Raw genomic sequence first — 21,682 nt, 5'->3', positions numbered from 1 at the left:
TGAGTGGCCTTCCTCCTGCGGGGAGGGCGCTGTCCATGGTGCTGCAGGCTGGGGGAGGGTCAGGGTGTGTGCCTGGTGGGGAGAAGGGAGAAAGGAGTGCCCTGTTCTTCTGAACACAGCATCCTCTCCTCTCAGGACAGAGTGTTCAGGAAGATATTCTCTTCTCGTGATCCTAGAAAAGCTGAGTTGGGGGCTGCTGGAGTGTCTCCAGGCCCAGCCATCTGCAATAGCAGGCTCCCGGGAAACCATCCCCATTAGGGTCTCCTCCAGTGGATGTCACCTTGGGAGGGTGAGGAGGGGAGGCCTAATGATACTTTCTGCAAACCTCCCTAATTACCAGCTAACTTGAATTTTCTCACGGCCTCTGATAGTGCCCCCTGATCACACAGGCAGACCTCGGAGATACTGTGGTTCAGACCGAGACCACATCAATCAAGTGATTCACAATAAAGCAAGGCACACACATTCTCTTTGGTTTCCCAGCACACATAAAAGTTATGTATTCACTCCGCTATTAAGAAAGTCTATGAAGTGTGCAGCACATTGTGTCTAAAATAATAGTGTACTTACCTTAATTAAAAAGTACCTTACTGGGAAGTCCCTGGCAGTCCAAGGGTTATGACTCAGTGCTTTCACTGCTGAGGGTCAGGGTTCCATTCCTGGTCGGGGAACTAAGATCCCACAAGCCACTTGGCATGGCCTAAAGAAATAAATAAATAGTACCTGATTACTTTAAAATACCAAATACAGTCATCACATCCAAGATCACTGATCACGGACCACCGTAACCAATATAACAGTGATGCAAAAGTTTGAAATGTTTCAAGAATGACTAGAATGTGATGCAGAGACACAAAGTGACCAGATACTGCTGGGAAAAAAATGGTGCTAATAGACTTGCTCAATGCAGGGTTGCTGCAAATGTTCAATTTGTTTTGAAAAAAAATGCTGTAATCTTTACAAGCCACAGGAAAACTAGGTCTGCTTATAAATACCCGAACAGGGCAAACAGGTAACCCAGGAAGAAACCAGGAGGTAAAGGCACCTGGTTTTCAAGGTGATGTGAGGAGGACACGGCTGTGCAGGGGGAAGGTTCTAAGCTGGGGTGGGGGGCGGGTGAGGGCGGGCAGTGACGGTGTGATGACCGAGGCAAGTGGGATTGGGCCAGAGGATGAGATTGGACTGGAACTGGGGTTGTCAAACTTCTGTAAGGAGCCTGTGATGGTTAATTTTAAGCATCAACTTGACAGGGCCACCAGGTGCCCAGAAAACTGGTAAAGCATCATTGAGAAATGAAAGCATCATTTCTGTCTGTGAGGGCCTTTCTGGCAGAGGTGAGCATTTGACTTGGTGAGCTGAGTAAAGGGCAGGAACCTCACCAATGAGGGGTGGGCACCATCCACGGCCTTCCGCCAGAGCCCGAATAGAACAAAACAGTGCTGGAAGCGGGACTCTGCTCTCGGCCGGAGCTGGGACACCACTCTTCTGCCCCCAAACATTGCTGCTCCTTGTTCTCAGGCCTTGGAACTCAGACCAGACTCAGTCCAGAGGCCCCTGGTTCTTGACCCTTTGACCTGGGGCTTAAACACCATTGCTCCCCTAGTTCTCCGACCATTGGACTTGGACCAGAGCCAGCTTTCCTGGGCCCCCAGCTTTCAGGTGGCAGCTTGTAGGGGCCAGTCTGTCTTAGTAAATCTCTTTCTCTGTATGTATTGGAGTGGCCAAAAACTTTATTCACATTTTCCCTACGATGTTGTGGAAAAACCCAGACAAACTTTTTGGCCAATGCAAGATATATATAGATATAGATATAGATAACCTATTGGTTCTGTTTCTCTGGAGAACCCTGAGCCAGAGAGTAAATATTTTCGGCCTCATGGGCTCTGTGGTCTCCATCACAGTTACTCAGCTCCATCTGACTGACTATCAGGCCTAAATAGACTAAGCAGACAGGCAGAGCTGTGTTCCATCGAAATCTTACCAACCCAGAGAGGTAATAGGCCAGATTTGGCCCGTGGGCCATAGATTGCCAACTCCTGGTTTAAAAGAACCAGTCGCTTTTTCCTCATCATCACTGAAAATCAGAATAGACATGGATACTGAAGAGCAGGTGATGGCTCTGCTGCAGTAACTGACCCTCCACCCCACCCCCCAGTCCACCCTATACACCATCAGTCAGCGTCCTCAGAACACGGTAGTAAAGACCACTGGCAGAGCTGCTCCCCACCAGGGAAATCTCATACACAGACACACACATACATACATACCCCTGCAGAATCCCAGGGTCCAAACCACACCTGTGTGGAGCTACCGTATTTCGAGTTAGAGAAGATGAACTCGAGCATCCCCGGGCCCTGGGGCAGCCCGTCCGGTGAACAGAACATCAGTCTGTGGGTACCAGTCCCATCTCTGCCACTTGACCTACAGAAGGGAGGCAGAGCCAGAGGCCTTCCCCCTTTTCCTCATCTGTAAGGTGGGTTGCAGTCCTGGCCCAGGAGTGCTCTGCATTGGCTCAGGACAGGAGAGAAGAGAAAGTCAGAACTTGCCAGAGAGGAGCACCCTTGCCCGCCTCACCCGATCCCCTGTGTTGACTCTGTCATCCTCCCCTTCATTTGTCCGTCGTGCTCTCAGCGTGCGCTAAGGGCACAGCTCTGTGTGAAATGCTTTAGACAGTATGTCTCCTGTAAGCCTCACCACAGCTCTGTTGTGTGTTGGGGGGAAGCTGTTACCCCCATTTTCACAGATTAGCAAACCAAGGTAGAGAGTGAGGGGGGCAGCTTGACCCCCAAGCTTGTGTCGTGACCCCGTGTATCCCTTGCAACACCACCTGTGCCTCCCGACTTCTGATCTCTCCCACGTTGAGTGGTTACTGTTGTTGTTTAGTTGCTCAGTCATGTCTGACTTTTTGTGACCCCATCATGGACTGTATCCTACCAGGCTCCTCTGTCCATGGGATTTCCCAGACAAGAATACTGGAGTGGGTTGCCATTTCCTCCGCCAGGGGATCTTCCCGACCCAGGGATCAAACCCTCGACTCTTACATCTCCTGCATTGGCAGGCAGGTTCTTTACCACTGAGCCACCTGGTTTGAATGGGGGCCACCCCAAACATGGGGTGCAAACTCATCCTTGTCTTTGGAGGAACAGCTCCCCACCAGGGGTTGGGAAACAAGACATCTGATCCGTTCAGAATTTCTGTTTCACTGGGGGATAGGGGGTGGCTTGAATGGAGCCAGAGAAACCAAGCCTGGTTTTCTTTTCTCTCCCATCTTGCCCCACGAGGACATGAAAACCTTTGTTTTTCTCTCCCAGTAATTCCCCACACCCACCCCAGGGTGTGCGTCGCCCAGGTGTGCTGCCTCCGAAGAAGCTGGAGCCACACTCCTGTCTTCCAAATGAAAGGGGGTAGTGGGGGTCAGCTGGGGGGGACGGGAGACGCAGCCAGGATCCACACCCCACGTGCCGAGAGGCAGCCGGGAGATAAAGCATGTCCAGGGCTTTGTACGTTGCCAGAGACAGGATAATTTCCTCTTCCCTCCTCTCAAACTTTGCAGAGGATGCTCTTTAACTCACTGGGGAGATAAACAGTGTTTGTTGCGGAGGGGACCTCTCCCTACTGACGACTGATTCTTCTTCCCTTCCTCTTCACCTTTGCCTGGGGCTCGTTGGTTTTCTTACACCCCAAATCATATCTGGCCCTAATTGGGTTTCTTATCACGGAAAGACCTCCCCGCCTCAACCCAAGACATCTGTACACACCAAGATACACCCCACAGCGGGACACATCATGGCCCTCCCATCCAGACTCTCTCCCTCTCCTCCCCCCGGGGCCACTGGAACCAGCTCTCCAGAGGCCATTTCTCGCCGTCCCCGACTCCAGACCCCTCCAGCCCTCGGCTCCCACTGGACCCTCAGCTCCTAAACTTCCTCCTGCAATTGAACTGAGCTCCGCACTGGTTTATTCGGCCCCAGACAGATGGCTCCCCCTCACCAATCCATTTCCACCTCTCCCCGCCTCTGAAAACTCGCCAGCCAGAGCCCAAGCTCGGTTTGTTTTATTGCCATTTTCTTTCCTGGGCTTTTAAAAATCCTATTTGTCCCAGTCAGTCGGGGTGAGCATCCCCCTCCCTCTCAGCACTGGCAGGGGACCATCCCCTTCCTGTCTCCCGCTGGCCCCTGGAAGGGCCTCCCAGGCCTTCCATCAAAGGCCCACACTGCATTTGCCTCCCGCATCGCCTGCAAGGGTGTGTCAGCTCTCTTCCCTCTGGTGACAACCCGCTGGCTTTTCTTGGGAAGCTCAGATATTGAGGCTGCTCGGTTATACAAGGCACACTCCAGTCTGAGCCCTCTGGACCGGAGAAGGGGGGTCCCCTCTGTCTGCCTCTTCCCAGCCGTGAGTAGGGCTAGACGGATGCTCAGGACGCTTGCTAAGCGAATGGAGAGCTTCCTGATGCTGTGGGGGTCCTGGAGCGTTCCTTCTAACGACAGGTGTCAGAAGCTTCTAGGATGCCGAGCTCTTCAGGAGCTGCTTTCCGTATCTGTCAGCATCTCCTTAGCCTCTTTTTCTGCTCCCTCCCATCCCTCGCCTGATGGCTTCCCAGCGGCTGGCAGGCTCCAGCAAGAACCCGAGGAGGGGGTGCAGGAACAGAAGTGGGTTACTGCGGTGGCCTGGGGACGTAGTGCAGCAGAGGAAGAAGTCAGGGCACTCCATGGTCAGACAGCCCTGGACATCCCCCTGTGGGTTCGGACAGACGGCCCCTCGGGGTCACGTACACTCTGGGAGCTCAGCCTCCGTGACCCTTGCTCCCAGCTGTGGATGAGAGCAGCAGTCCCTACCCTTTTTGGCACCAGGGACCAATTTCGTGGAAGACAGTTTTTCCCTGGACCGGAGGTGGGGGAGGAGGGGTAGTTTCAGGACGATTCAAGCGCATTACTTTTATTGTGCACTTTGTTTCCAATCTGATGCCGCCGCTGATCTGACGGGAGGTAGGGGCCCGTGGCCCAGAGACCGGGGACCCCTGGATGAGAGCATCAGACAAGGCCCCAGGCACCTGTTTGCCTCCCTGAGCTGTGTTTCCTGTTTCTGGCGTCGAGGACCGGGGTCATAAGAGGGACCACACATGGTTTGTTCTGCTACACACCAGGCGCCATAAGCCCCATCCTGGGCCCTGGCCACAAGTAGTCCAGCCGGGAAGAAGGACCTTAAGCAAAGAGACAGCAAAATACACGGAAGGATGGAAGTCGGTGACGTCCAGGAAGAGGCGTGCCTCAGGTGATGGCAGAGGCAAAGCTGGTGGGTGTCGGCAGGCCGGGTGGGAAGCCTTGGGGATCCTCCACCTGGCAGTCTGTCCCTCTCACCGTTTGGTGGGGCAACAACCAGGCTTATGGGTCTGTGTTGACCTCCCAGTTGCTGAGCCCAGGCCACATTACAGAAGGCATGTCAGGGCTGTGTAGGTACGTCTGCCGTTGCCCTGCACCTGATAGCCCCGGGCTGCTGCGCTTGGCCAGTTATTTTAATACCATGTTTTGGTTTTTTTGGATTCACACAGGGGTCAGCAAACTAAGGCTTGCATGCCAGCCCCCTGGGGCTTCCCAGATGGTGCTAGTGGTAAAGTGCCTGCCAGTGCAGGAGACGCAAGAGACCCGGGTTTGATCCCTGGGTCAGGAAGGTCCCCTGGAGGAGTGCATGGCAACCCTTTCCAGTATTCTTGCTTGGAGCCTCCCGTGGAGGAGCCTGGCAGGCTGTGGTCCAGGGGGTCGCAGAGTCAGACACTGAAGCAGCTTAGCACAGCCCCCCGCCTCTGTTAGTAAAGGCTCACCGGCACAGAGCCATTTGTTGACACACTGCAGTGGCAGGGCTGAGAAGTTATGAAGGCAGAACTGGAGACTGTCTGACCCTTTGCAGAGGAGCACGTGGACCCCTGGTCAACCCCCACTTCTTGAGGCCTTTTATTAACCTCTTGGCCCTTCTCAGCTGCTCTGGGACAAGAAATTAGATCAACGAGTTTGCAAAGTAAAAGCAAGCAGGCTTTCAGTGGGAGGGGGCAGGGTCAACGGCCCTCCCGTGGGTGACCGGCAGAGGCTTGGTGTGTGGGCCTCCTGGCGGCCTTCTCTTGTGCCCGTGGGACTCTCTGCTTCCTCTGGACTCCACAAACGCGAGGCAGCGTCTGCTTGTGCAGGACACAGGAGCTGCGGGGCGTGGATGGTGTGCGGCTTGCCGTGCTCCGAGCCCCCTGCTCCCCGCGTCTCGGTCCTCGGCCCCTAAGGGGTGGCGTTGACTTGCATCCCGTCGGCGCTCCGGTTCCTGAACCCGTGCAGGGCGCTGCTCTCACCTTCCCGCCCCTTTTCCTGGGGATGCCGGTGGGACACTGGAGGCGTGTCTGGGTGCTGAGTTGCCGCCTTGTGCTTCTCCGGGGAGGTGAGGCCCTCAGCCGTGAGGCAGGCATGCGCACTGGTGCGCCCTGGCAGCCCCGCGCTGCTCTGTGGTCCATGTTCAGTCTCCCCGGAATGCCTTCCTCTTGATGCATCAGGAAGTGGGAGGTGCTGTTGGCAGCTGTGGGCTGCTGATTGGCACTACCATGGGGGAGTTTCTAATCCCCCCAGTGACTAGAACTTTTCTGCTTAACCACATATGCCCCTTAAGATCCCTTCAAAATCTTACAAGCTCAGTGGAAGTTCTCCCCGTATTTGTAAGATCTGGTTTCTCTTTTTTTATCCTTCACATCCTCCTTGTCTTCTTCCACCCACCATCCACAGTCCCCAGTTAGGACCTTGTGGATCACTGGGAGACTTGTGCCCTTAGCTTGAGGTGTCAGAAAGGGCACATTAGTTTGGGAGAGTGGTGTGGGCCTGATGGCAACCAACTTGAGGTCATCTGGCTTCATGACATGCAGTCCTCCCTAGGGTTCTGAGCGTTAAGATGGATCCAGAAGAAATGACGCTGACGGGGCCCTTCTGTGTGGATACGGATGCGGCAGAGGAGGGGGCGGGCACTGAGAGGAGGTGCCAGGGGCTGAGAAGTGGAGCGGCCCCCCTTCATCGGCCTGCTCAGGAGGTCTGGCCGTGACCTGGCAGCGGGCATCATGAGGGTTGTGGGCCACAGGGCAAGGGGTATCTGTCTGCCCAGCACACCATGCCCACTCTGGACAGGGCGTCCAGCTGCCTGCCCTGTTTAGCATGGGAACTAACCGCACCCTCTCCTGCCTCATAGAGACCCCAGGAGGGTACAATTCTAATCCAGTATCAGCAGGCTTAGAGTCTGGTGGTGAGAGGGGGGCCTGGAAGTGGTCCTTCTCTGAGCGAGCAGCAGCAGTGATGGGCAGAGGCAGCAGGTGTCAAAAGGCATCAAGTTGTATCCACGTTTAACCCCGGCTTCGGACTTCCTGGATGCTCTCACCCTCATTTCCTGTTTTCTGCAGTTACCGTGGAAATATCAGGCACCACGGAGACCACTGCAGGAAGTCAGATATGCAGCAAATTAATTCTTTAATCAGATGTAAGCCCACCAGAAAGAGGCTAGGTTTTAGAGGAAGGTGGTTTTTTTTTTTTCCTAATTATTTTTTTCCCTCCCTCTCGAATATTTTCTGTACTGAGACTAACACCAAAGGGTGTTAAATTGGTTCTGAATGTCCAGCTCTGGCTGCCCACATTCTTGTAACGATTTCATTAGCCTGAATTATCCACTTTATTTTCTTGTAATGGGATTAGCTGTACTTGAGGCAGCTGAAGACCAGAGGGGCAGAATGGTGGTGGGGAGAGCATTCGCCACGTGTTCCATTAGCTCAGCCCGGCAGAGGCGTGGAACCCACCAGAGGGCACGCCCCAGGCCGCAGGCATGTCTAGGAGCTCTCCTTCCAAGAGGATGAGTGGACACAGGCTGTCCCAGTGGGCTCGCTCGGCCCGAGGAAGACGGAGAAACCTGGGTCTGGCTGAAGGATGCCTCCTTGGGGACAGTTGTTCTGATTATCTTGTAACACCAGTAGGACACATGGAAAAGATGGAGCACTGCTGCTTTTTTCAGGGCTCCAAGAATCACGCTGTCACATCTGGCCCTCTTAACCTCTTCTCCTTGCTGGAAATGCCCAGGGTGCCTCCAGGAAGGGCCCTGACCTGCCCTGCCTGCTTCTTCTCAGCTTTGACCTGACACATCACAAAGGCTTGGGAAGAGTCACTCTTCCCAAGGCCCCAGTACAGATCTGTGTGGAAGACAGGGATGTTACTGATAAAACAGCTTCCCTTTCTTCTTTACGTGCGGGAACCATGGTGTCAGCAGCCCGTGTATGGCGGGCTGATTATTCCCATTTTACAGATAAGGAAACCGAGCCTCAGAAAGTGGACGTCAGGCACAGGGCTGGAATCTGAAGCCATGTCTGACTCCAGACTTAGATTCTTTTGGCGATTCTGTGACTTGGCCCCTCATGGTCAACACTAGACTCATTCTGAGCATTCCCCCACTTTGCATAGTCCCAGGTGAATTCAAGGTTTCACCTGAGTGTTCAAGACAAAGTCCTTTCACCTGGAGGTGTGTGACTGTCTTACTTCTCTTTCTCTTCCAAATTGGACTTCCCAGCTGTGTTCCATGGAATACCAGTGTCTTGGGAGATGCTCATTTGAAGGGAGGAGAGATTGGATGGCTGGATGAGCTTGAGAAACTGTGTTTTCTCTCTCGCTCTTCCAGATAAATCCTCCCTGCTTGAGATATCTTGAAGGCACTGACAAGGTCTGCAGCTGAGAAGCTTGCTGAGTTCTGTTTAGCCAGATCTCTCCTACATTTATTTAATTTTAGAAGTCTTCTTAGACCAAATACCTATAAACATCTTTCAGGACAAGTTTGAAAAATGTTGTTTTTTTAAAAAGTTACCTGTGATTTCAAAAATCTCTTTTTTTAATGGCATTTTCTGCTTGAGGCCTGTACTTGGATCCAAAAGACAATGTTCAGTCTGGGGCTGGGTCCTAAAGAATGGTGAGGGGCAGTTCATTGGCTGCATCTGTAGCCACCCACGAAGGTGTCCATGCCTGGTTAGGTGCTGTGTGGCAATGCGATGGGAAAACCCTCTCTGTCCTCAGGGAGCCCAAGGGACCAGGAAGGGTAGGGAAGGGGCCCAATCTGGGGTAATAAAGAGAGGAGGAAATTCAATCACTTGGGAAGTAGACCAGCCTTTCTGATCGCTTAGAATCAAATCAGAACAGAACTTATATGTGGGGATGCTAAAAACGGGGAGTCGGATGTCTTTGGCAACTCAGCACTGAAAATGTTTTGACTTTGTTACCAGTATTTGAAAACTCCCTATTTTTTCAAAGAGTCTGGACTGCAGACCTCTTTAGATTAAAGATCTCCCCAGCTGGCTGTTCGGGCTGGGACCAGGGGGTCCCTGCCCACTCTGGAGCAGTCGTCCTCAACCTGGGCAAGTGCACCCTCACCTGGAGGGCTTGTTACCACCTGGACTGCCGGGTCTCCCCAGAGTTTCCGATTTCATAGAGAGGAGTGTGCTGAGACTTTCTGACAAGCCTCCCAGATGACAGCGATGCTACAGGTCCAAGAATCGCCCAGAGTTGGGACTTTGCCAGTTTGCTCCAGCTCTTGGCCCTCTCCTGTCATCTGTCTGGCCCCAGAGATCTTTGACTCAAGGGCCAGCATGCTGTCCCTTACAATGTCCTGGTACATCTCAAGATGTTCTTATACACCTTGCCCCCTTTCTCTCTCTCTCCCTGCTGATTATCAGTCCAGCCTGGAAACGACTCAGCCAGGGTCACACAGGCGGTGAGGGCAGAGCCAGGCCAGGGCCCCTCCGCCAGAACCTCTCAGGAGAGTCTGGGCTGTACATGGAACGCAAGCCCCAAATCTGATTCAAAGATACCATTTAACTGCTCATCCCTGAGAGGGTCACGCCTGCCTGCAGAGGACCCTGTGAAAGGCTATTGAGAAAAGCTAAGCGCTGTCCTCCACACCTCCTTTCTCCCTTTCTTGGAAACCAGGCCATTCTTCAGCCTCCAAGAGGCCAAAATGAAAGGACTAGTGCACCGATGGCGATAAGGTAACCTTTCCACATCCAGCTGTCACCATAATGAGCGGTGAGTAATTGGAAAAGTTCACTCTAAAAGGCACTCTTTAAAAAGCGAGCGAGAACAAAAGAAGGAGGAACAACTCTGAGCTTAAATATGCCTCCACAAACTGGCTCCCAAACCCATTGCCCGCCCCCTCCCCCCCACAACCCCCCCCCCCATGACAGAGTAGAGGCCCGATTGGGGGTCAGTACACACCTTTATAACCTTCCGGGGGAGCGGTCACTGCAGGTGGAGCCTCGCAGCAAGACCCCTGCTCCTGACTGCAGCTTGGCCAGGGTTGTCTGGAGAGAATGATGTCGTTGCTGTCCGACCCAGCAGGGCAGAATTCTGAACCCCCTTGTCTGGGCTCTGGTCCCTTGGTGAGTAATCCAGTCCCCCCCTCCCCCCAGCCCCATTTTGCCGGCTGGTCCTCAGTCCCTGCAGTTGAAGGAGTCCCTGTGGCTACTTTGGAAGGAGCATGGACCTCTGGGGGCCAAACATTCCCTGTGATACCGTGTGGTTGTGGAACACGAGAGAGCGTCCTACAGACAGAAGGACTGCATGTCCTGGCCTGGCCCTAGACACGCCGGTGTCTGACGCAGTCGCGTATGCCTTGTGTAAGATGGTCAGAGCGGAGGAGGGGGACCTGGCGCTCACCGGGGACTCAGCCAATGTCAAGTATGTGTTTTTGTGAATGTTTACAGGGTGTTTTCTCTGGGCTAGGTGCAGGCCAAGGTTCTGCACATGCAACAGAAACTAGACCCTGCTGTCTCAGAGTGATCTTTCTGTCTCCTGTGGTTCTTTCTGAACGGCAAGGGAAAGACAGGTAAACAAGCCGTTCCAGACAGCGCTCAGAGGCGGCAGAGAGTGGCTGGTGCAGCAGAGGAGCAGCGTTAGAGTCTGGGTTCTGCCTGGAACGCAGAAGGCCTCATTGAGAAGGTGGCATTCAAGCTGAGACTGGATGACAAGAGGGTCGATTGTGGGAATGGCTCGGCACGGAGCGTTCTGGGTTATGGGAAGAGCAGAGTCATAGGTCCTGAGGCACGGCCAAGCTTGGTGGCTTTGGGAGCAGGAAGAGAGCGAGAGTGGTCAGATTAGCCTCGGTTTCCCAGTTTATGAGGCCGGAGGATTGGACGAGGCAGCCTCGGCTAAAGGCTTTGCTGTGTACACATTCCAGAAGCGGGAGGTTTGGGTGGTGGGTCGTGTTACCCGGCCTCCTCAGCTGCAGAAACCCACCTGTCCTAGATGGAGGGGGAGGTTATCCTTAGGTGTCCATTCAGCTCATCTGTCCCTCCATCCAGCTTCAGCTGGGGCCCTTAGCCACATGGCGACTCAGTAAGGAGAGGAGCCATGAGACGGGACGCTGAGCGAAGCAGCTGCCACCCTGCCACTCACTTACCTGGTGGGAACTACTCCGTGGGTCCGTGAATTCATGGACAGACTCTTCATCAGGCTGTGGGAACAGAGGGAGAGCAGTGAGCAGGGATCAGAAGCCCCAAGCTGTGGACACTAAGCAGTTGAGATGGGGAGGGGATTGATCCCAGAGTCCTCTCTTTGGACCCTTGGGCAGTGGTGAGGGTGGGGCGTGGGACTCAGCACCCGCCTACCAGCCCAGGATCCCTAAAAACAAAGTTGGTGTCCGGCCCCCCCTCACCTGTCACCCGGCACCTTGCACACAGAGCCCTCTGGCCCACTATTGATAGACAAGGCAGACCACGCAGGCGGCCGGTGAGCAGAGGTTCAGGGACAGACTGCCCACTTGGGGTTCAGCCTGGCTTATGACCACCTGTGGGACCTTGGATGGGTCACTTCACCCCCTGTCATAGGTAATGACTCAGGGGGTGACCTTGGAGAAGTCACATAATTTGAGCCTCAGTTTTCTCCATCTATAAAATGGGCACAGCAGTGCCTAGATCATGAGGCTGATATGAGATCGTGTGCAGCCCATGTTTAACACAGTGCAGGGCACGTGGCACTGAGAAGGACCGGAGGAATAGATGGATATGTCACGTGTGTTAGAAAATCGGTGATGGCAGTGGTATACTGGAGAGGCTTCTAATACCGAGAGATTTACCCTTTTTTTCTTGCTCTAGAAGGAACAGAAAGAAGCCTGCAGTTTATTCTCATCATAAAACGCGTCCTTCATCTCATTCTTGTTCAGACCACAGTGTTGTTCCAGTTCTGAATCCCTTGGGTGGCAGCTGATTCTTCCCCCTTCAGTAATGCCTTGAGCACAGGTGGAGAGATGTTGGACTTCCCCCATGTGACTCAGCACGTCTCCTGGGACCCTGGTTCCTCCAGTGGATCCAAATAAGAGAGCGATAAGGACTTGTGTCCTGGGAGCAGAGGGGCCGAGGCTCCCGAGGGCATGCCTGACCTCCACTTGGTGTCAGCGTGCGGGCTGGAAGGTTAGCCTGCGCATGAAGCCCCCAAACCCAGGCATCAGAGTAACTGCAAAATCATCAGATTCGGCATCTCTGGAGGGCTCTCTCTCTGTGTCTCCCCCTCACTTCCTTCCCCTCCCCAACACTTTGGTGGAGGAGAGAGAGGCTGATTGATCCCTTTCAGTAGCAGAGCCAAAAACATCCCCCCACCCCCCACCTCCTGAGCAAAGTTGCCATCCAGGACTGCAGCAGGTCTGGTCACAGAGCCTCAAGGGAGGGTATCCCTACGCACGCGCACACGCACTCACACACTCACGTGTCTATGTTCAGACCTTGTGTGCAAACACAATTTGCATGCCTGGACTTGTTTATGAGGCCCAGGCATAATTGGCTTGCCTCGCTCCACACCTCGGCACCCCCTCCCACCTCCCCTCCTCCCCCACCCCCACCACACCTCGAAAGAAAGGAGAAACGTGACAACAAACTCCAGTTGTCGAAAGCCCACGAATCCCCTACCAGTCACACGCTCCCCTGGCGTGGTGGAGACGGGGGTGGGGCTGCAGTGTGGGGGGAGTGATCGGTGAACCCGAGGTGAATGAAATAATTGGAAAAGTGAGGTGTGAGTTTGTTACTGAAGTGTGAGCATGGTGGGGGAGGGAAGGCGGGCCATGTTTAAAAGCCCGGTATGTCCTCTTTATTCACAGCTTCTGATACAGTAATTGCTATTTTGTGGTTTCTATTATCTACACAGTGGGGAGCATCCGTGTCTCCTTCCCAAGCGGTAGAGTCTGGGCTTGGGTAGGGGCGGGTGGCAGGGTGGGGTTCCTGGGTGCCCTGTCATCTTCTTCCTCTCTGGTTCCCTGGTGGCCCTGCCCAGCCTCACCCAAGCCTCTGCTCCCAGGAGACACACACAACTTCCAGCAAAAGCCGCTCTTAAACATGGCTCCGTGGGCTTTGCTGTCAGATAAGAACCTTAATAATGGTTAGTGTTTATATATCGCTTATCTCCAAGGAGCTAAAGGTACTTCATTGATTTTCTCCACCGCTCTATCCCCCCCATCCCCCCATCCCACCACACCAACCTTTTTTCTTTTTCTATTTTAATTCTCTTTCAATATCTCTCTGAGATCATTAGTGTCGGCTTTATTTTCTCCCACACAGTAGTTTCAACCAAAACCATCCACGTCCCCAACAACTGCCAGGAGCGAAAGCTGGCTTGAGTTTCGCATCCTGGGCCATGGGGCTTAGGTGGGCCACTTGGCCTCTTCGGCACTTTTAAGTTTTCTCATCTGTAAAAACAGGAGGCAGCGACTCTTAACCCACAGTTGTTGTACCTGGAAACAGTATATTTAAAAGTCCTAGCATGTCACAGGCACTCTGTCGTTGGTCGCTGGGGTGACAGCCACAATGACAGTGTCTTGATGCTCCAGCCATTCGTTCTAGGGCTTCACAGGTAGCGGTTCTAAGATCTAACCCTAATCTTTCATCTGTTTCAGAAGCCTGCCTCTCTCTTGTCACATTCTCGGAAGAAAGACGGGCCCACCATCACCCTTCCCCAGTCCCCCAGAGGATACTGTTGTTCAGTCTCTGTCAGGTCTGACTCTTTTACGACCCCATGGACTATAGCCCACCAGGCTCCTCTAGAGGTCCATGGGATTCTCCAGGCAGGAACACTGGAGTGGATTGCCATTTCCTCCTCCAGGGGATCTTCATGGCCCAGGGATCAAACCCATGTCTCCCGCATTGCAGGCACATTCTTTACCATCTGAACTACCGCGGAAGCCCCCACCCCACAAAGAATAGTTTTGGTTTTGTTTTTTAAGCTCCTCGGGTCCTGGGACATAGCATTTCCTTGGCTGTAGATGTCTGTCTGGACCGCCTTGACGGGCTGTGACCTGCACCTTGGCCTGCCGTCTTCCTGGTACAGGACCCCAGCTCCCTGGTCCCCGCCCTCATCCCTTATGGATTGAGGCTGCCCGTCCATCCAGGCTTTCCCTGCCGAGCTCTCATATCCCACTTCGCCAGGCCACGTGAGCATGGCTCCTTCAGCTTCTCCCCATCAGCTTTATTCTCCACCTTTTAATTATTTTCCTCGCCTTTCTCCGGACCCTCAGCTGCTTACCATGCATAGGGCGTCCACAGCTTGCAGTGCTCTGCGGAGAGGGAGGAATTAACCTCACCAGTCTCTCCCTCTGTCTGTCTCGCGTGCACACCCACACACAGACACATACACACACAGGCGAGCTCCCCTCAAAGGAGCCAGGGCCAGGCGATTGGAGCCCCTGTGGGCAGAGGCAGGGGGTTTGCACACAGTGCAGGGGTGGAAGGATCTGGAACCGTCAGCCACCCTCACTGCGGTCTTGGCCAAGTCACTGGACCCCTCAGCGCCTACACAGGGCAATCCTTGCCGCCCCTACATTCGGCCTTCCTGCTTCACGCCAGACAGGGCCACACCCCAGGGACAGAAAGAAAGTCCCCACTCCTGAAAGTGGTCCCCTCCAGATAACTGAAGGGGATGAAACATTGGGCAGTGGAGAGAGCTCCGGGTTCACATCAGACTCTCCCCAGCTCACTCTCCAGCCCTGCCGCCTACTCGCAAGAAGCACTGCCTCCCTGAACCTCAGTTTCTGCATCTGTAAAATGGGCATGGTGAGACCAATGATAATGAACGTTTGTGCTATTAGTGTGTGTACCCTGTGGCCTGGTTCCTCCACCCTCCAGGTGTGGGTGTGATGTCCCAGTGGTCATGTCCCCCTTCCACTAGGGGTACTATTTCTTCATTCCAAAACTACCTTCAGACATCCACTCTGAGCCAGGCCCGGGGCACCTCGCCACAGATCCAGTGATGAGCAAGATAGAAAGATGTGGTTTCCGCTCTCGCAGAGCTGGGTTCCAGCCCCAGGGGGAGGCAGAGAATTACTCGGGTGTCCACATGGCAGCACCCTGAAGCACAGAGGGCCCTTGACCCCCAAGCAGATCGGCCAAGGCTGCTGCCTTAAGTCAAGGCCTGAGAAAACCTGGAAGGCAGGGCAGGAGTGGAGGGCCGGGCGGAGAGACCAGCGCACCCATAGGTTGTGTCTGTCCAGCACCCACCATGGCCTGGATGCATATGGGTGCCTGCCGAGGTCCCCTGTGCCCGAGAGCCTTCTCAGACCAGGTTTGAATCCATCCGATGTTCCTGCCCCCACAGCCCCCGTGGCTTTCTGAAGAACTTGGGGCCAAAGGGCCGCTTATATTTACCCAAAGGGGCCTACCAGAAAGTGTGTGTGTCCTCTGCCTTCTGAGTCCAAGGCCAGCCCTGGAGGAGGCGCTGGGGCTTCGCTGGAGAAAGAGGCAGCCTGTCTGTCGTGGGGCGTGCCGGCCTTTAGGTGGCAGAATAAAGCAGGGTTTGTGGACTGGGCTCCACTGGGTGCTCTCTCACCTCACCTTCCTGCTCATCCCCACCTGCCCAGCCTCCGGGCCCTTCCAAGTCTGCCATGAGCCCCAACTGGGGCGGGGGGGAGCTGGGAAGACTGACAGGGCGCCCCCCCCCCAGCCCCTCCCGGGAGTGGGCCAGCCTCCTCGCCAGCAGCCCCCCCACCCCCCGCTCAGAGAGAGGCCAGGAGGGGGAGTGGAGCGGCCGGGCACGCGCCAGGGAGACGTGCAGATTCATTTTGAGGCCTCATAATGCCGCATTTACACACCATCCTGCCTCCAGAAATTGGGCTGGCCGATGCCTGGTCATGCTGGCAGGGCCGCGGGTTAACTCCTCGGATTTAGCTTAGATCATTTCACGAGAGCTTACAGCCTTTACTGTGTTTTTTTCGCCCAATCGGTCTCTGGCCCCCGAGGCATCCTGGACCGTCATGGGTAGGCACATGTGCCCCAGCACCCGCAAGTGTGTGTAGATTTTCAAATAAAATAATACCTCTCTTCAGATGTCGAGCACATTAAATATTTATCGGCAGCAATCTTGTGCGTATATGTTTGATAAATGGACCTGAGGATCAGGTGGGGGTTAGGGGAGTGGGATAGGGTAAAAGCAAGGGAGGCCTCATCCTTTTGTCCCAGAATTTCTCAAAGGTTTGTCCTTGGGGGGGAAGGAGGTAGAAAGGAGGGGAGGGGCTGGGGGGATGGCCAGGGACCGTGTTTACCTGTCTGATCCCTTGGGAGGGGGCGGGGGTACGAGCCATTTTCTTCTCCAGAGCTTGGCCTGACTTCACTTCAGTTCAGCTCAGTTCAGTTCAGTTCAGTTGCTCAGTCGTGTCCGATTCTTTGCACATATCAAAACCCATTGGCAGGCGGGAGAAGTGGAGTTCAGAGGGCGTGGCTGTGTGTCATTCAAGCGCCAAGCGCTGAAGGAGCGTCTCAGGTCCCGTGTCTGGGGTCAGGGACTCGTCCTGCTTACACAGTGCGGCCGTGGGGCCGGTTTCAGGTCAGGAGACCGTGCTGACCCCAAGTCCGGGGCCCCCGGCCCACACATGAGCAGGCCCTGGCCCTGGCCGCTGCCTCCCCAGCCTGGTCAAGTATGTAGGAGGCTGGATCCCTGCCCTCCACTTGCTGAATATTTACCCCTGCCCCACAACTCCCCAGGGGCAAAGGGCGGACAAGTGTGTCTGCCCATCAGAAAGGAAGCGAAAAGTCTCCATCAGCCAGGTCGTCCCCTTGCTGCCTGGTGTGACCAAGGCCGGAAGGGAGGAGGCCACCCACGCGCCCCCACCAGGGCACGTGCTGGCCAGTGGGGAGCCAACACCAACACGAGTGTGTGCACACATGTGCAGGCTCTAAGCACCCCGCTCTAATGACTGGCAAGGATCAGTGAGTGGGGATCGGTCCTGGTCCACCCTCACATCCGCCCCCCACCCGGCTCCAGTGCAGGCAGTTCTGAAACTCGCATGTTTTTGTTCCAGCACCTTCGGGGAGCTGAAGACCGTCCGCTTGCCGAAGAAGATGACCGGGACGGGCACGCACAGAGGCTTCGGCTTCGTCGACTTCCTCACCAAGCAGGACGCGAAGGTGAGACCAGGGCCCCTCCCACCCGGCCTCTCCTTTTGGGGCCGTTTTGCCAAAGAAGCAACAAGGCCTCTAAACAGATGAGGGTGCCCCCCCAGCCCCCAACCCGTGTGGGTTTCCTCTCCACTCCTCCCCACAACCCTGCTAATTTGTGTGACATCCTTGGAAGACCCTGGGTTTCGTGTTGGAGGAAGGGGCAGTTCAGGGTCAGACAGCAAGTGTGGGAGACACTGTGGAGAGTGTCGAGGGAAGCCGGTGGGTGGTGCTCAGTGAGGCCGCCCCTAGGCAGCCCAGCGGGAACCCCTCGGGTCATGTCTTTCCCTGCTTCTTCCCACTGCTGCCTGGGGCTTCTGTTTTGTGCTGGCTTCAGGTGAGGTCAGGCCAGGCAGGTGCTGCCATGTGTAAGCACGGGTGCAGAGCTACTTGAAGAGAGCTTTTATTTTAGAAGCAAGGCGGCCTCCCCGGGCCTGGGGCTTGGTGCTCAGAGGTCCTGAGTCCTCGTCCTCTCTCCCCAGCAGCAGAGAGGGGCAGAGGCCATGTGACCCGGTTCATTCAGCTGGGCTCCCTCTGTGAGCCCGTGCCACGGCCCGCCCGCCCCCACCCCAGGGGCTTCCCTTTGGGGCTCAGTGCAGCGGGGGGCAGCTCACACTGAGGGCTGGCATGCGCCCCGCCTGCGACGGGGCATCTTCGGAGAAGCAGAGTGTTGGTTGGGAGCACACCCGTTCGCCTGCTGCAGGGGTGGAGCTGGAGATGGCAGCTAAGAGACACAGCTGCGGCCTTTGTGGGCCCTGGGAAACACACACGGGCAGAGAGGGTACCCCGGGACCCCGGCAAGCCTGCCAGCCAGCCACCTTTGTCTCAGCGTCTTGAACTCAAGTGCCTGCTTTGTTGACACGTGGCCATGTTTGTCTAGACATCTGCTCTTCTTTCTTCTCGCCTGGCAGCCCTTCCTTTGCCTCGCATCCTCGTGGCAGGGGAGACCACACCCCCTGCATGCTGCCAGCCCGTGCACAGCCTTGACACTTACCAGCACGGGGTGAGGGATCCCCGTGCTGGCTGGGCGGGAAGCTGGGAACAGCACATCCAGAGCACGGCTCTTAACGGCTGGCCACTCTGCTTTCTCAGCTTTGCCCTGTTCCTCAGTCTCCTCGTCTGTAAAAAACGGGACGATGACAGGTCCCACAGTCGCGGAGTGAAGGCGGATGGTGACATGGGTCCTGGCACGCGGTGCTCATTTGCGCCAGCCCAGGTCCCTTCAGGGCCACCAGCCCTCCATCCGTGGACAGGAGAGGAGAGGCCTGCAGGATAGTGCTTCCTCCACTGCGTCCATCGAGCCCTGAGCTTCCATGTTTGTGTAGAACCACCATCATCTTCTCTATGTCAGGGAGACTGTGACCGGAGGAGAAATGAAGGGGCTTCACTCCTGGTCCCTAAATCACACCTTTTATTCAGGGAAAGTTGGGTTTCCCAGGTTGCTCAGTGGTAAAGAATCTGCCTGCCAGCGTAGGAGACGCAAGAGACACAGGTTCAATCCCTAGATCAGGGAGATCCCCTGGAGGAGGGCATGGTAACCCACTCCAGTATCCTTGCCTGGAGAGTTCCATAGACAGGATCCTGGGGAGCTACAGTCCATGTTTCGCAAAGAGTTGGACAGGACTGAAGCTACTTAGCATGAGACAGCACAGCTAGGGCTGGCTGTCAGGGCACAGACTCTGCAGTACTTACCTGCAGTGTGACCTTGAGGGGGGTCCGACATGCCTCGTTACCCGCCGTATAAAACAAGAGTGGGATTTCCCTCATCCCGTTGTAGTGAGGTTTGGATGAAGTGATAGTCTCAGAGTGGGATTTGGCCCCCGTGAGCTCTGTGTGTTAGCTGCAGTGAGAAGGAGGATGGTGAGGCTAATGGTGGTGATGATTTGAGAAGGCGGCATAGAAAGAGCGAAGAGAAAGTTGTTAGCACTCCTCCAGCTGGAAGCCGAGGCCTCTCCCCAGGGCTTGACGGCAGAATTAACGTGGCTCTCAGTGCCCAAAGGGTGGGACCAGACGTGAGCTCCCAGCCTTGAAATTCCGCGTGCCCCCATCCCCAGGACACAGTCAGTATTGCTTTGTTCCCTGGGATCATTAGAACGGGACAGGGGGGTGGGGGTCCGCAGGTGGGCAGGGCAGTGCCAGCGCCCACTTGGCCAGCGCCCCGCACTGGAGGCCAGGCTGCAAATGTCCTCTGCCAAGCCCAGCACAGCCCTCTGCCGATTCATGGAAGTGGCTCCTCCTCCCCCGCCCACCCCCGCCCCCATCCCTTCTCTCCCTTCCATCCTGGGCTCCGGGAGGAGAAAGGGCAGTCGAGGACAGCGAGGCTGCAACCCCACACCCCTCCGGGACTGGCTCTCGCTGCCCCTCACCTCAGACAGGCGGCAGCCAGGCTCCAGAGCTGCCCGGGCCCCGACGTCCCCGCCTCTCTCAGCGTCGGGACGGCAGGCCCTTTGTGCCACCGAGGAGGAGCGAGCTGGTCTCCCGTAAAGTCTGAACCGGCCTGGAGCGCGTCTCTCCTGCAAAGATCCCTTTGCTCTTTTTGCTTCCGGAGGAGCCGCTGTGGCTTCTCCCTCTCCTTCTGCCCGTCTGTCTGAAGAACTTTATTGTCTCCCGAGTGGAACATTCAGCGCTCTCCACTGACCCACAGCGCCGTGCGCGCTGCATATCAGTGAATAGAATTCTGAATATTGTAAATACCTGGTTAGCTCAAGGGTGGGCGTGAGTTTGAAGAGGGAAAGCAACGCTGGAAGGAGACATTGAGTTAGAAAACCCTGGAGATCTTTTTTTCCCCTTCTCCAAAGACAGCACTCATGGGAATCCCAGGGCTGGCAGAGGGGCCTCCAGGACCTCTCCCCCTCCTCCATTTCTCAGGGCAAGCACCCTCCCGACCCCCAGTGGTTCTCCCTTTGAAGACCTGCCTTAGAAACCCTTTCCGGTTCTTGACTGAACCCTGACCACTTGGCTGTCTCACCAAGGGCTTCATTTCATCCCCGTTTTTCTCCCCCACGTGAAGATGAGCAGTCAGGCACTGTCTTGACATCAACAGCGACTGAACCTGAAGATGTAGGCCTCCCACGGGGGCCCCAAGAAGTCCTCAGACAGGAGAAAAGGCAAAGGGGAGGAAAAAAGGGGGAGGGGGACTCCTACGAGGGGTAGAGGCAGGGAAGAAGTAAAGGCTGACTGTGGCACCTCGGGTCTGGAGAGCAGTGAGGAGACGAGGGCAGTGAACCCAAGTGTGTAACTCGGCACAGGGCTTCTCCCTGGTACCAGCTGGTCCACTTCACCAGCTGGCAGAGGAGAGAGTTAGGCTCCCTGGCAGTCCCCGGAGATATCCCTGGAGCACCCAGGTCTCTCTTTGGGCCCCGTGCACGGGCCATCTGCGTCCTCCCTGCACCCAGGGATTCTCAGCCTTCTGACCTTGCTCCATGACCCCGTGTTCCAACCCAGCACATCCTGGGGAACTCCATCATCTGTCTGCCCCCCACCCCGGGGGTCAAGCGTACACCCCCAAATAGGAAAGAGAATGCTAGCGCGAGGCTCCATGGAGAGCTCAGGGTAACCAGGCAACTGAGGACAATAGTCAGAGGCTGCAGCCGGCTGGGCAGGCTTTGTGTGTGACACGTACTCGGCACACGCATTGTCTCGTCCCAACCTGCGGCAACCTCGGAATGCGAGAGAGGTTTGCGTTAACTCGCTCCCAGGTTTCGCCAAGCAGTGGCTAAGCTCTGTGCGTACAGGGCCGTGGGAAGCCGGGACCTGGCTCTTGCTGAGATGCTAAACTGAGGGTGGGACCTGGCCGTCAGCCCCTGTCACAGGCTCCCAGAGCTGGCAGGTTCTCCCAAACCTAGGGTGTTTCACCAGCCCCTGATGCCCCAGGCATAAATGTCAGCCCCTCTGAAAGGGCTGCTTATTACCTGAACCTCCAGGTGCAGTGAGCCTGCCTGCCTCAAAGAACCTTCCCCCACGTGCTGGAAGGAAGCAGGGATAAAGGTTGGTGAGGGCAGATGGGAAGTCCCGAATTCAGTGATCTTCTCCCGTGGCCTGCGTCTGCCCTTACATGTAGGGGTGTTTGTAGTGTCTTAGGCTCACACAGTTCTCTGGACCCTGATGATGTTTCTGGAAGCGGAGCTCCTTGGCACCGATTTAAAAAGCACATCCGCTTCTAAAAGCCCATCTGGGCATTCGCATGCATAGGCTTAAGGAAGCCATTTGACAGATGGAAAAACTAAGGTT

The 21,682-nt window shown here is 55.5% G+C and overlaps 1 protein-coding gene across 1 annotated transcript in view; it reads left to right on the top strand.

Annotated features, from left to right (window-relative positions):
- RBM19 (RNA binding motif protein 19) overlaps window positions 1-21,682 on the top strand; it is a 120,389-nt gene that overhangs the window by 67,647 nt on the left and 31,060 nt on the right. The window contains exon 22 of the mRNA XM_043439837.1: window positions 17,317-17,422. Within this exon, the coding sequence (XP_043295772.1) occupies window positions 17,317-17,422 (106 nt within the window). The remainder of the gene's footprint in view (window positions 1-17,316; window positions 17,423-21,682) is intronic.

This window comes from Cervus canadensis, chromosome 1 (genome assembly GCF_019320065.1).
Source record: "Cervus canadensis isolate Bull #8, Minnesota chromosome 1, ASM1932006v1, whole genome shotgun sequence".
NCBI lineage: Eukaryota > Metazoa > Chordata > Mammalia > Artiodactyla > Cervidae > Cervus > Cervus canadensis.
The sequence above is the reverse complement of the archived record's forward strand: the minus strand, read 5'-3'. Positions and strand labels throughout refer to the sequence as shown.